The 15928-nt window shown below is 38.9% G+C and overlaps 1 protein-coding gene across 3 annotated transcripts in view; it reads right to left on the reverse strand.

Moving 5' to 3' along the window:
• nlgn2a (neuroligin 2a) overlaps positions 1 to 15928 on the reverse strand; it is a 195891-nt gene that overhangs the window by 93068 nt on the left and 86895 nt on the right. For 2 of the 3 annotated variants that reach the window (XM_037547666.1, XM_017710303.2), the window contains one exon: positions 1553 to 1606. The exons of the other annotated variant lie outside the window; for it this stretch is intronic. In XM_037547666.1, the coding sequence (XP_037403563.1) occupies positions 1553 to 1606 (54 nt within the window). The remainder of the gene's footprint in view (positions 1 to 1552; positions 1607 to 15928) is intronic. 3 annotated transcript variants of the gene reach the window in all.

Below are 15928 nucleotides of genomic sequence, written 5' to 3' on the forward strand. Positions count from 1 at the left end.
TGAATTTTGACAGGCTTTGGTGACATTAGTAGCATAACATCCATCGAACTTTCACAGCCAATCTATTCTCTGTCCCAACTTGTTGGTTTTATGTATAACTTGTTTTATCTATCTCTGTTGATATTCTAAAGCAATAAACCACGAGAGGCTATGTGTTACTTTGCTAATGACAAAGCAAGGTATAACCACTGTAACACATGGCCATAACATATTGCTTTTACTGTGGCTTGTTGCTTTTTATAAAGCAGCAAAAACATGATATGTTAATACATAATACAGTTGAAGAGCAGGGTTATATAGAGAGAGTATTTTATAATTTCCTATAGAATATTTTAGAATGGCTTTATATGTGCACCAGCCACTTTCTAAAATGAAATCTATTTTATAATGACCAATTCAGAGCCCAATAATAGATGAGAAAACACATCTTGTGAGCATTCTTCTGCTGCTTATACCGCAGATCTGCAAGGACGAGAATGAGGTTCATTCTATGTTTGGTCATACAGACGTCTCTGGTCTGCACCGTGTTCTTACTTCAAACAACTGCCCCGGAGTTTGTTTGGAGGCGCACAAGAGTTTGAATGACAGCATCACTTGTTTACGTGCACTAGAGCAGGAGTAGCAAACTGCAGTACTGAAGGGCCAGTTTCCAGCACAGTTTGATGATTTTCCTGCTCTGAAAACACCTAAACCTGGCAATTAACTGCTGAGTTGAATCAGGTGTGTTTGAGTAGGATCATCACCAAACTGTGCTGGATTCTGGCCCTCCAGGACTTCAACACTCCTGCAGAAGGGTTTGCTTTAATCGAACCAAACCTGCTAAGGGTGAACACAACCTCATTCATCACTGAAAGATGTACACATCTGAACCAAGTAAACTCAGTGCACCAATTTTTTTTGTCAGTGTCAATGTGTCATTTTCTTATATTTGCAGAGTGGTATTTACTGTGTGTGCAGATAAAGCCACTCCCAAGGTTCCTCTACCAGCACTGGAGTGCAGCATAGAGCCTGGCTGATTTGTCCTCATTAGAGCTGGGGTGATATTTCAGCCATCATAATCTCTACGAGGCCTCGCACAATGCTGCCACACAGCAGCAACAGTTGGTGAAACCAGCAAAGCTGTGAAATTATGGCTTAAACAATTTTGTTTGAGCATTATGTTTCAAAGCCTCTGTCATCTAGTGCGTTATTGGTGATACGGCAGGATTTTGTTGTTGGCCAGCACTCCTTTCGTTAGAAAGCTACAATTTTTCTGCACAGGAACCAGCTCTGCTGACGGTCTTTTACTACTCTTCTTCAAAGACATCCAATAACGCTTTCAAGTTTTTCACACACGCACACACACACACACACACACACACACACACACACACACACACACACACACACACACTCACACTCACACTCAGACATACAAATAAATATCTATATTTGCACATGAGGATAACAAATGCTACTACACATGACTAATAAAGAAGGATCTTTTTTTAATTCCCCCCAAAAAAAGACTTAAAAAATACAAGAAAAAAGGAAAAACATGCAACAAAAATACCTTCGTCTCGCGGCCGGTTCATTGAAGATTCATCGTGTTTTTTTGTGAGCGGACCTAGGGTTAAGACAAAAAGGAGGGGGGAAAAAGAGAGAAAAGAGAAAATTCAAAAAAGATTACTGTGGTAAGAAAAAAACCTCAAAACTAAGAGAAAAAAATCAAAAAAAGAAAAGAAGAAAGAGCAAAAAAGACAAATCATCAAGAGGTCATTGATCTTATTTGTTCAAAAGAGGAAAAAACTAAAGAAAACAAAAAAGGCATCATAAACACAGAATCAGTGCAAGAAAGACACAAACTCTTGGCAAGATCAAAGAAATGTGCTATTAGATCTGTGAATATTTCCCTGTGGCTTGTGGGAATTGGCTCTGTCCTTGTTTGCGCTGTTTGTTATTGCCCTTTTTTACACTATCTTTAGTGTCTATGGTTCCAACGGCTTGTTTGGCTTCCGGGGATGAAGGAAAAATCAATGAGGAGGAATAAGGAATTAACCTCAGTGGCTTGAAAAACAAGACTGCCCCCCCACTCCTCCTCCTCTTTCTCTCCCCTGCTCCCTTCTGCCCTGTCCGGCTCTCACCCCCACGCCCCGAAAAAAACAAAAAAACAAAACACCACGTGGGGAGTGAAGGAGCCTAAGGACGAAGGAGCCCCTCATAGAGAAACGCACATGTTCACACACACATTCACACTTACACACACACACACTCTGCACATACACATACTGGAAATACATGGATAAGAGATGCTGTAATTATTATTATTATTTTGTAGCACAAGCAGGTGTTTATCAAAACCTGCCATGATGATGTCATAAAACAACATGGATGTTTATTTGTCTTTTATTAAGCACACAGTCATGGAAATAAAGCTTTATTCAGCAGAGCAAACAGGACATGAAGAAGACCAAGCAGACAAAACCCTGCAGGAATAAATATCAGGTTATGTGATGGACATTAGTCAAAATCATGCATCCCAATGTCAGACCCGTTCAATTTTTGTGGCTCAAAACATTTTTGCTTCACTCTGCTGGCAAAGCAACATGAAGAAATGGAACACACCTTGGATTGTGCTTATAATGTGTAGAAAAAAGTGGGAAAGAAACTCAGTACATCTTTTATCAGGCAACAGTGAAAACAGTAAATTTTCTTGTACTGATGAAAAAGAACTTTTCATCTTCTAATATGTAATATATACATCTTCTAATACATCATTATTACACTATATAAGCACATAGAAAACCATGTATCTATGAAACTTTCCTAGAGATGGAAAAAAACATTCTTAATTTCAATCTACATTAGCATAGCTTTTTATTGTATTTTGTCATTTCTGTTGGTCCATTGGCTAAGAAACTTTTATATAATGTGAAAGTCAGTCGGCAATGCTTTAAAACAATAAACAACAAAACAAATGGGAGTTATGCAGTTTTGAAGCGACAGAGAGAAAGAGAGAAAAAGCGAGATGGAAACCTTTATTGGGATGGACATGAGTGAGAAACTGAACTCGGTTTGAACTCTGAATGGCGATCGAGGCTGACAGCCAAAGCGAGGAAACAGAAATAGAAAAATACAGAAAGATAGAGGACAAAAGAAAAAAGGAAAATTTCAGGCAATAACTGAAGTTTAGTTTAGTAAGGTGAACGAGCAGCTCTCATTTTTCTCCCGTTTCCCATTTCTCTCCATTTCTCTCCTGTTTTTTATGCACTGCCTCTAAATGGCTTACGTGCCTCAGGCAAGTCCAGTTACCTTAGAAAATCAATTCAGAGTCAACCTTGTGTGCATAGTTCTGCATGTTTCAGTGTGTTTAATGAGTACAGCACCAATGCTCAGCCAAATCCCTCATCTTCCTCTCCTCCCTCTCTCTATCTTGCTTTCCTCTTCTGCCTCCCTGCTGCTTTTCCGCAATTTTTCTCTATATTTTATCCATTAACTCTCCGCCCCTTCTTTCTCAGTGCACCTCTCTCTCTTTCTTCCCCACGTCTCTCTCAGTGGCGTACTGCAGGGCTAAATTGTGGGCCCACTCAAATTTGGCCAAGAAGCTTCCAGGATGCCACAGAGAATGAGAGGCGTCCTGCGTGTGAAGCTAATAAAGCCTGCTGATTGTGAGTACTGGATGGTAGAACCTGTCACTGCACACATTAAGCCACATTACTTTAATTTGTGAGCCATGGGTAAAGTTCTCGTCTGTACTGCAGCCAATTTGCAACAATTGTGCAGCTGTAATACAGTTAAGTGAGGTATAACGTTGGAAAAGAGCTGAGTACTTCACAAACATGTATATAACACACATACATCCACACACACTCTAGCATTCCACTGTGATTTATGTAAAGTGATAAATACATTTCTAGTGTTACAGGTCTCTACAGTACCTTCGTCATGTACGCGCCATGCTAAACTCGACCAGGCTTGATAAGCTACTACCGTAACTCTGTATTTGTGCTAAAACATTATCAAAAAGCAACAGTTTGATTATCATAATTTTACTGGAACAGAAGAAGAACCAGTGTCATCAACCTGTGCCTCTGTTGTGGCTTGTGTTCATCCTTGTGTTCAAGAAATAAAAAAGTAAGAAACACATTCCTGATCAAGAAATTTCAATCAAATCAAAACCATACTTATCATATGTATATTACTTTGTGATTTCTATTATAATATATGTAACGTAATAATATAATAAATATGTATGTATAGAAATATGATTGGATTAGCAGCATATTTCACACAAATCTGTTTTAGCTTCTCTTCTAGCTGTTTCTATTAGCATTAGTGTGGCACAGCTTTGCATTGTAGGCAATTAGGCAAAATCTCATTACATCGTTGTGTTCTACAGCATTGCTACGCATCAGTGGAGGCTAAACAGTCATGTAAATGAAAAAAATAAGCTGGTAGACAGCATATAGTATCAGCTGTAACACTGCTACTCTTTCTTTCTTTCTCTCTACTCTTTCATTTATTTCTTCTCCTCCTCTTTTACAAATGCCATTAACCCCTTAAAGCCTAAGGTCTTGTTTGTTGGATCTCATAATATTTGTACTTAATGTATTGTGCATAAAAGTCAGAGACCATCCTTCATTTATTTACTTTCCAGTCAAAACAGCCATTATGTGCAAGTTATTCATTCATCAAGAGGTACACTATATTGCCAAAAGTATTTGCTCATCTGTCTTCACATGCATATGAACTTGAGTGACATCCTATTCTTAATCCTTAGGGTTTAATATGATGTCAGCCCACCCTTTGTAGCTGTAACAGCTGCAACTCTTTTGGGAAGGCTTTCCACATGGTTTAGTGTGTTTATGGGAATTTTGGCCATTCTTCCAGAAGGGCAATTTTGAGGTCAGAAACTGATGTTGGACGAGAAGGCCTGTCTCTGCTCTAATTCATCCCAAAGGTGTTCTACCGAGTTGAAGTCAGGACTTTGTGCAGGCCAGTCAAGTTCTTCCATGCCAAGCTTGCTCATCCATGTCTTTATGGACCTTGTTTTGTACACTAACGTACAGTCATGTTGGAACAGGAAGGGGCCGTCCCCAAACTGTTCCCACAAAGTTGGGAGCATGAAATTGTCCAAAATCTCTTTGTCTGCTGAAGCATTAAGAGTTCCTTTCACTGGAACTAAGGGGTCGAGCCCAACTCCTGAAAAACAACCCTACACCATAATCCCCCCTCCACCAAACTTTACACTTGGCACAATGCAATCAGACAAGTACTGTTCTCCTGGCAACCGCCGCACCCAGACTCGTCCATCAGATTGCCAGACGGAGAAGCGTGATTCGTCACTCCAGAGAACACGTCTCCACTGCTCTAGAATCTAGTGACGGCACTTTACACTGACCATTTGACGCTTTACATTGCACTTGGTGATACAAGGCTTGGATGCAGATACTCGGCCATGGAAACCCATTCCATTAAGCTCTCTGTGCTGTTCTTGAGCTAATCTGAAGGCCACATTAAGTCTGGAGGTCTGTAGTGATTGACTCTGCAGAAAGTTGGTGACCTCTGCGCACTCTGCACCTCAGCTGTGGTGTGGAAAAGTGTGGAAAAATAACCCTGCAGGTTTCTGAAAAGTAAATCTGAAAAGTAAGTCTTCTAAAAGAATCAAAGCATAATAAAGGAAAAGGTAGACACAATAAATACTGAAAAATTGACATTAAATTGATTTTTTTTAGGTTGGTAACATTCTGTTAATGTATGTTTTCAGATTTTACATTTATTGGCCATTTTGACTGAAAATTAAACACATGTATGTCTTTTTTTACCTTTTCGCAGTATTTCTAAATCATAGTATTTACCCAGTAACTGAGAGTAATAGTAGCATTCTCTCTATCTTTCTGTCACACAGTTTGTTCATCCCTCCCCTTCTGAATCTCTCTCTCTCTTAGTATTTATGTAATAGATTACTTCAGCTCCACTTCCTGCACTGACCTCACTCTGCACCAATCAGCTCGTGCCGCCCTGCAGCCTTAACAGGGCTGCGAACACCAGCCAGTACTGAGTTTAGGGGGGGGGTGGGGGTGTTGGGGAGGGGGGGGGATTGCTTGTGCACTTTATCCTATAAAAAGCTTTGAATGCCAGCCATAATTGGAGGTTTGGTAGGTGAATTTTTGTGTATGTGTGTGTTTATGTTAATGTGTACGTGAATATGCATCAGTAAGTATGTATGTTTAATTAATTTTTTGGAGTGCATGCATGAGTGAGGATTTAACATGAGTTGATGTCTGTACACACTTACGCATCTTTATGTATCTGCATGAGCTTATGAGTGTGACTGCCAACGGTTATGAGGGCTGTAGGAGTGAGACCAGGCCACTGATTTATTTGGATGAATCAGAGACTGACACACACACAGACATACACACAGGTTTGTTTTTATGCTATATCAGGATGCGAAGCCATATTTATGCCTCATATGTATTATATACACAGTGTCTAGGGCACTTGAGAAAATGATATGTAAATTAATACAAATAAACAATGATGATTTAATGTCTGTCAGTGTATTAGCTTAACCATTTCCATACTTCCCTTCAAGGAAGTCCAGCATTTACAGGTCCCATCCAATATCTAGTTAGGCAAAATCAGGTGTGCTGTGCACAGAGGAGTCAGGAACCAAACCTGTGCTCTTCTAACTAGGTGTGGTGTCGTAATTGGCCCGAGTGGGACTAGCCCACCAATTTTCCCCTGCTTAAATGTACTTTCATTATTGAAATCTTATTTATAAATAAAAGAAAACACAAATAAATCTGCACTTCCGAAATATATGTAAAATCCTGTTTAATCAACAAACATAACTGTGAGCTGTGTGAGGCAAAGCACTTTGAACTTGTAACAGGGAAATAAAAATCAAAACTCTTCCAAGGCCATCATCAGTTTGTGTGGGCTGGAAGAACATAAACAGTGCGTATTTAAAGCATTAAAGTAACCTAGTAAGGCTGGGCAATATGACAATATTTATTATTATCATGATAATTTAAGCACATTTATTATGTGCTTTCCTGAGCATCGCTAGTACTTAAAAACACTTTCCGACTGCATGTTTGATCACAAGGAAAACATAATTAGTCCAGTTTACTTTCATTTAGTGTGCAGTGTAATTGTACGCTAATCAACTGCATTCATCGTTTTTGACAGTATTTTCAAGTGTAGTACTAAGTCTGTTCCAATTTATCAGATACCAGAAAAAAAATATTGTGGTGTATTGTGTACTGTGAAAATTTCTTGAATTATTGTGATATTATTTTTTATCATATTTCCCAGCTGTGTTATCAAGCACACAATTTAACACTATAAATACACTAACCACTTAGTAATAGAACACAAGGGGGAGTGTGCTATTTGCCTTTGGCGTGTGCATCACAGGTGCCAGCTGAAAGCTTGCTTATGGGCAATGACATCTTCAGAATTTGATGTAGGCCTGCAGTTGTTTTTTGCAGTTGCTCTTTTTCAGAATCTCACCCATCAAACTGCAGGTCGGATATTATTTACAAAAGACATCTATTGTATCCATGTGCTAGTAAGCAGAAACGTATGCTGTGCCTGAAATGGTTCCCTAATCACTATAAACTACATTAGAACATCTGGATCACAGAATTTGCTCATTACTGTTGGTTGTACACTACTTACTATGGTGCATTGTGGGACAGTTCACTTAAATGCACTGGATCTTTTCCACTGCTTTCAGAGACCATTACAAAATGCCAGACCCCAAAATAGTGCACTATATTGTGAACAAGGCACAGTTTCGGACACAGTCTCAGTAACAGTTAGTTGCAGCATAAAGCAAATTGTTGCTTAGCAACCGGTGCTCAACAGAGTTATACAGTTATTGCTGAAAAACGCTTCTCAATCAAACAGACGGTGCCTTCAGAACTAACAGCTCTATAATAACAGTTATTTAACTTTAAAGGTGGCTTATAGAAAAAAATCTAAAAGGCAAGAATGTTAGAATATTAAAAAGAATCTACATATTACTGATTCTTTGTGTAACAGAAGAAGTTTCTTTTTTCTGAGTTATGTATGTCTGAGTTTTTTCCTGTCCTGAGGTTAACACATACCTTGTAGTCAAGGTTATTACTTTTAGAAACTATATTGATTGTAGCCTCCTTTCCTACAAAGGTGAAATTCACGATTCATCCCAGCCAAGAATTTATTGTGCCATCTAAATCAGTCCCGACACCGCTACTTACTTTTATTTTTATTAGCATGTATTCTATTTTCCTACAGGCAAAAACACATTATGTAATGTAATGAATGTAATGTAAAAATAATTTTCTAAGTCTAACCCTTAAAATAACAATAATCTAATCCTCAGTAACCATAAAGAGATACTTTTAACATTTCAGCTGTAAACAATGAAAACAAATTCAAGATAATTTTGTTGGCCCTTTAATTGTACGCTAATCGTGTTTCTTTGTTTTTTCAGAATATTTTTGTCCTTATAATGTACAAAAACAAACCTTTACCCACACACACACACACACTTTCAGAGCATACTTCATTAGTTGACATCAATCAAAATGACACATTCTCTGATTTGGACACCCGGTCTTGTAATCAGAAGGCCACACAGGTCTAAAAGGTAAATGACGGCAATCTCCTCCTTCCTCTAAAAACGCATGAAGGAAGGAAATGGGCACAGCTGGTGTTCAATCTAGCTGACAACTGGAATCAGTTCGATTCCTGGCATTGAACAGAGCCGGCCACAACTCTTCTCCATCACTTTATGATGTGAGAATTCAGAAGCTTTCAAAACTGTGGTTCTGTGCATTTAAGTGAGAGAACTGAAAATATTTCTATTTGAAATATCTTCCCTTTCGCCCCAGAGGGGGGTGGGCTGATGCCAGTTTGGTGGTGCAGTCTGTGAAGGCAATGCAATCGACTGGAAATCAAGGCTAGGCTACAGACTGCTCCCTGTGGCATACACACACACACACACACACACACACACACACACACACACACACACACACACACACACACACACACACACATATACACATGCATGCTTAAATTCACCACAAGTTCTAATTTTTTAAGTGTAGAAGGCACATTTGGTTAGAAATCTGCTGGACAGATTCAACAATGTTTTCCAGAAATAAACAGATGGCAAACACCCGATGCTGGCCTGGTGTTACACCCTGCCTTCATTCATCCACACCACAGGCCAAACATTTAGAAGAAACATTAACTTTGTAAAAAAAATAAAAATAAACATGAAACTGCACTTTTTTCAAGAGACAATGAACAGTATTATGCTTACTAACATAAAAACAAAAGGCTCTGAATACAATCCACTGTCTATATAACTGATTTTCCCTTAGTTTTGCTCCCAGTGATTATTCCACTCAAATCATATCACACTGTGTTGTGCTCTGTGCTGGTTCCAAAGTAACGTAATTATAAAACTTCAAAAATTATTTCATGCTACACTTGTGGTCTGTCATGCAAATTCAAGATAAGAACAACTATGGTAACCATGATTGATAGTTAAGCTAAAACATAATGCAGCATGAAGATTGGGGTCATTTTGCTGAATTAACATGTCTCATCCAGTATGGAGGTCAAAGAGAGAATATGTTGGCCCAGTAGCATTAGAGTGAGATTATCAGGGCCCCATTTTCATGATCATAGCACAAGCTCAAAATTAAGGTGCAAGATCATGGCACTAGCAAGTGGGAGCATGAAAGACAGGAGGCAGAGTATCATTACACTCATAGAAAATTGATTTATTGCATTACTAAATTCATTTATTTTCAATAATATGCACAATTAACAACTAACATCAATAATAATACAAAGTGAAATAAACACGTGTTCTTCTGCTAATTAATGTGACACAATGCCAAGCGTAATCTGGATTCTTGTAAAGATACAGGACTCTACAGCAGTGGAAAATTGTTCTCTGGATTAATAAATCATGCTTCACTAACTGTCAGTCTGATGGACGAATCTGGGTTTGGTGGATGCCAGGGGAACACTACCTACCGGATTGCACAGTGCCACCAGTAAAGTTTGTTGGAGGAGGAACAATGTTCTGGGCCTGTTTTTAGGGTTTGGGCCCCTTAGTTCCAGTGAACAGCAACATTAATGCTACAGTGTACAAAGAAAAAGAAGGGACGGCCCTTTCCTGATCCAGCATAACTGTGCCCATGTGCTCAAACCAAGGCCCATAAAGGCATGGTTTGAAGAATCTGGTGTGGAGGACCTCCAGTGGCCTGCACAGAGCCCTGACTCTGAACACCACTGAAGACCTCTGGGATGAACTGGAACACAGACAGTGAGCCGGACGCTCTCATCAAACATCAGTGCCTGACGTCGCAAATGATCTTTTGACTGAATGGACACAAATTCCCACAGACACACTCCAATATGAGGGCTGTAGGAGAGAGAGAGAGAGAGAGAGAGAGAGAGGGCATACTGCCACAAGGTGATTGGAACAGAATGTGTGTGTGTGTGTGTGCTTGTGACAGGGGGAATGTTTGGGAGAGATAGAGTGAGTATGTGAAAAGAGGAGTGTTTAAACAGCGAGCAGAGGGAGAGCAGCCAGATAGGATGACATTTACGGAGTGGTGGCGATGGAGAAGGCTTGAAGGTTAAAGCAATTTCCAGCAACACCAGCCACAGTGACAATTACAGGCAGGTTTCATGAGCGTTATGACCAGCACCCCAGCCTCTGAGCTTCACTACATCCTTCATAAAGCCTCAGCGAGGTCGTACACGTGATATAGCAGCTTTATAAACTCTGACTACAGGGTATCACAACCCTGACTACCTGTTATCAGATATTTAATGCCAGTGTCATAAGGTAAGCCACTAGAGGCAATGCTGCAATGTGATTTTCCTATTTCTTGTGCCTTACAACACACCTTAACAATGGTACAATAACTGTATGGCTGTATTTATCAAATACTTTCAAATATTCTAAAAGCATTAAAAATTCATGACATGTTTTACTTTAATTGAGTGCATGAAAAAAAACTTAATTGCTTTTCATGTGAATTTTTGGTACCACTACATTTTTTCTATTTTTCTTGATAACATTTTTATTCATGCTTTATAAAGATGTTACATGGAACTAACACAGTATACTAAAAAGACATAACTGATAAACTATTATTTTTACAGAAAGTAGAATAAAATGTTATTCTGGTGGATTTTGCCTGATCTGGCAACTCTGAACAGGTTTCTGCAATGTTTTAACATGATGAGTGACACAAGAGAACAGCAAAGATATATAACCAATGTCTTAAAAATGAAAACAACACTGTTTGTTATCTCTTGTCTATAAGTTTTTAAGTGCTTAATGCCATTTTTGCACAATATCTGTCTTTCTGCAGTCTGAATAAGTTTATTATGGTTCTGAACAGCTCACTGCATTTTACTTTATGCCTATCACCACATCATTGTGGGTTTTGTTGCTTAAAATTTACGTGCTACTGCTAAAATTTTAAGCAAATTTATCTTATATTTTATAAATGTTTGTAGCAGCCCTAAATTACTAGTACACATGGCCTCAAGTATCTTGCTGCTCTTCTAAAATGATGGGAAAATACAAAATACTATAATATACTTCAAAAAATAATTCCATTTATTACAATAATAATCATAATAAGCAATTCTTCCAGCAAGCAACGTAGTTTGTTAACAGCATGCTTTAGATGCCAATAATATTACAGACAAAGACTACCTTATAAAGAGCACAATGCCTTTTAAAAACTGCTAAGCTGTTCTGTTCTGTGTCCATACACTGAGTATTTTAGAGTGGTTTTAAATGTGGGTCACAATCATATATTAGAACTGGAACTACTCATGCTGTAATAATTGCTTTAAAAACCCTTTTTATGGCTCTGAAGACTGCAAAGTCACTGGCTGGTTTGCCTCTTTCCCATCTTTCCTCTCTGTGTGTGTGTGTGTGTGTGTGTGTGTGTGAGACAGATGCAGGCTAATCATGTTGGTTTAGTGTAATCTAGTTCATTTTGTGGGACAATCTCTTTCCTCCATGTCTCATTGACATTGACTTAATCTTATTAAAACATACAAAACGTGGCCACTAATCACTTAGATTAAAATAAAGCGTAGCACTTTCTGCACGGCTCACAGTCCAAAGACTGTTGGACCACTTCAACATTTTGACACATTCCTCTTACAGCACGGTCAGCATGGCAAATTTAGGCCTGGCATGTTTTTGGATGTGGATAAGGCCTTCATCTCCAGACCTCTTGGTCTTTGTTTGTACTGCATGTTGCTCAACTGCAAAATATAAGGTCATCATTGCAATTTGTCCCTGCACTACTGTAGTTGGTTGACTGCTTCTCCTAATAGTGGAAATGTAGCTGAGCTGTGCTAGTTTCTAGCATACTACCTACCTAGCTAGCTGGCACAGTAGTCAGTAAACAATGTTCAATATGGCATTTTTTAAAGAGGTAGCAAAAGAACGAAAATACCTCCAACACTGGAACCTTGGGCTGTAAAAAGCAGTCCTAACCTACAGGCTTCTAAAGAATGTGATCATTTATAGAAGGTAGTTAACATTTAAAACTAATTTTTCTCTTTGCTTATGGGTAATGAGGACAAACAAATTTCTAATGACAATGACAGACTGAAGTAGGCTAACTGTAGCTTCACTACGATGATGACAACATAATGCTTGCTTGCTGCTAACCCAACTTGAACCAAATAAAAATCTGCTATGCTACATGTAAAGGGTAACAGCAGAAATATTCAGTACACTAATAAATGAATGTTGTGCCTGACACTGGCATTTAAATAGTACTGTTATCAGCAAGAGAATATTCCCCGCGACCCTGATGGAGAAGCGGCTTCGAAAGTGGATGGATGGATGGATGTTATCAGCAAGAGAATATTGATTCATGACATGGTGCTACTAAGTGATGCTTGCATGCATGCCAGTAGGGCTTGAGTGAAACAAGCAACATGTTGAAGTCTGGGATTATTTCACACTTCAGAAAAAACAGTAGTAAAAATGCTGACTGCAAATTCTGTAATGACAGTATTTCAAGGGGAGGCACAATCAGCAAGGACTTCAGTATATCAAATTTAATTAAGCATTCAAAGGTAAACCATACCAAAAAAATACAGCAACTTCTTGACTTTTCTTAGTTCTGAACGCATGCAAATATAAAGTATTCCATCCAGTAAAGTCATAAACACATTTATTTAATTTTAGACCAGAAAACCAGAAAACTGGTTTCATCAAAACACAACATTGAAGTCTATCTCAGTCTATTCCCCCCGTCACAAGTCATGACTGAGTTAGGACTGACATTGGTACTCGGTGTCTGGTGATACTTGAGGATCAGAAAGGAAAAAAATATAAATTTTTATTCTCGTGGCCTTCTCCACAAGAATAAAAATCACAATATTTTTTAGACAAAGGAAAGAAAAAGACAAAACAAATGACATTTAATCTTTTTTTATCATGTTCTTATTTTCTTTCCATTCTTCTTTCCATCCTGTTGGCCCCCTCTCTCGGATTCTGCTCTTTCACTGAGCATACTTACATATATATATATATATATATATATATACATATATATATGTAAGTATGTGTGTGTGAGAGAGGTAGAAAGAGAGAGAGAGAGAGAGAGAGAGAGAGGGGAAGGGGTGGAGGGGGTGAATCTTATTTGCATTCACAGCCACTTGCCACCTTAGCTACAGCAGGCACTGAAGAGACAACCCTTTGAGCTGCAGAGGGAGTGAGCAAGAGAGAGAGAGCGAGAGAGAAGGGGACAAGAAGAAGAGAGAAAAAGAGAAGAAGAGGATGCAGCAGGCGTCAGAGGAACAAGCGAATGCTAAGAGTGTGTGTGTGTGTGTGTGTGTGTGTGTGTGTGTGTGTGTGTGAGTGAGAGAGAGAGAGAGAGAGAGAGAGAGAGAGAGAGAGAGAGATACCATTTTGGAAAACCATAACAAAAACAGAATGAGAATGACTTAAACCCTTTATAGCATCTGTGAATTTTCATTGTGAGAAGGCCAGTCTATCCCTCCTACGGCTTTTTTCAAATTCAACCTCCAGCTCACAAACACCTGCCATTCCAGAATCCTCCACCACACACTGTCCTCTGGCTTTGAAGAGCTAATATCTCTATTACTGAGGCCCATTCATTTCCAGCTCTCATGGCTTTTCATGCCACCAAGGGTCAAGATGTGCTAAATCTTCAAGCGGGTGATGCAGCTGAATTCCAGCTTCAATCGCAGCGGCTCCTACGCTAACAATCCACCAAACATTTATGCCTTTCTGAAGCTTCAGAAATAGAGGAAGAGTCACAGATCGGCAGAGAGAGAGATAGTAAGTCATAGATTCAAAGAGAGAGACTGAACCAACACAAGAGAGTTAGAAATAGAGAGAGCTAGAAATAGAGAGATAAAGAAAGGGAAAACAAAACAATGAGAAAAAGAGCAACAGAGAAAGACAGACCGAAAAAGACAATGAAAGAATAAGAACAAGAGAAGAGATAGTGAAAGACAAAAAAAAAGCAAAAAAAAAACAATAAAAAGAAAATGAAAGAACAAGAAAGCAACACAGGTAAAGAGAAATAGAGAGAGAATTACAAAGAAAGTGAAGACAAGAACAGAATAATTTAAAGAGCAATACAGAGAGAAAACTGATAAACAATGAAAGAACAAGAAAGATAGCAAGAGAAAGAGAGGTAAGTAGAAAAGTGAAAAAGAACAAATTGAGAGCACCAGAGAGAGAGAAAAGAGAAAATAAAATAAAAATGAAAGCAATGAAAAGAGAATGAAGGAATGACAAAGAGAGCAATATACATACAACCCCAATTCCAATGAAGTTGGGACGTTGTGTAAAACAAATAAAAACAGAATACAATGATTTGCAAATCCTTTTCAACCTATAATCAATTGAATACACTACAAAGACAAGATATTTAATGTTCAAACGGATAAACTTTATTGTTTTTTGCAAATATTCACTCATTTTGAATTTGATGCCTGCAACACATTCCAAAGAAGTTGGGACAGGAGTAACAAAAGACTGGGAAAGTTGAGGAATGCTCAAAAAACACCTGTTTGGAACATTCCACAGGTGAACAGTTTAGTTGGAAACAGGTGAGTGTCATGAGTGGGTATAAAGGGAGCATCCCTGAAAGGCTCAGTCGTTCACAAGCAAGGATGCAGAGAGGTTCACCACTTTGTGAACAACTGTGTGAGCAAATAGTCCAACAGTTTAAGAACAACGTTTTCAATGTGCAATTGCAAGGAATTTAGGGATTTCATCATCTACAGTCCATAATATCATCAAAAGATTCAGAGAATCTGGAGAAATCTCTGCAAGTAAGCGGCAAGGCAGAAAACCTACATTGAATGCCCGTGACCTTCGATACCTCAGGCGGCACTGCATTAAAAACTGGCATCATTCTGTAACAGATATCACCACATGGGCTCAGGAACACTTCAGAAAACTACTGTCAGTGAACACAGTTCGTCGCTCCATCTACAAGTGCAAGTTAAAACTCTGCCATGCAAAGCGAAAGCCATATATCAACAACACCCAGAAACACCGCCGGCTTCTCTGGGCCTGAGCTCATCTGAGATGGACTGACGCAAAGTGGAAAAGTGTCCTGTGGTCTGACGAGTCCACATTTCAAATTGTTTTTGGAAATCATGGACGTCGTGTCCTTTGGGCCAGAGGAAAAGGACTGTCCAGATTGTTATCAGTGTAAAGTTCAAAAGCCAGCATCTCTGATGGTATGGGGGTGTGTCAGCACATCTGTGAAGGCACCATTAATGCTGAAAGGTACATTCAGGTTTTGGAGCAACATATGCTGCCATCCAAGCAACGTCTTTTTCAGGGATGTCCTGCTTATTTCAGCAAGACAATGCCAAGCCACATTCTGCACATGTTACA

Source organism: Pygocentrus nattereri, chromosome 2, assembly GCF_015220715.1.
Source record: "Pygocentrus nattereri isolate fPygNat1 chromosome 2, fPygNat1.pri, whole genome shotgun sequence".
NCBI lineage: Eukaryota > Metazoa > Chordata > Actinopteri > Characiformes > Serrasalmidae > Pygocentrus > Pygocentrus nattereri.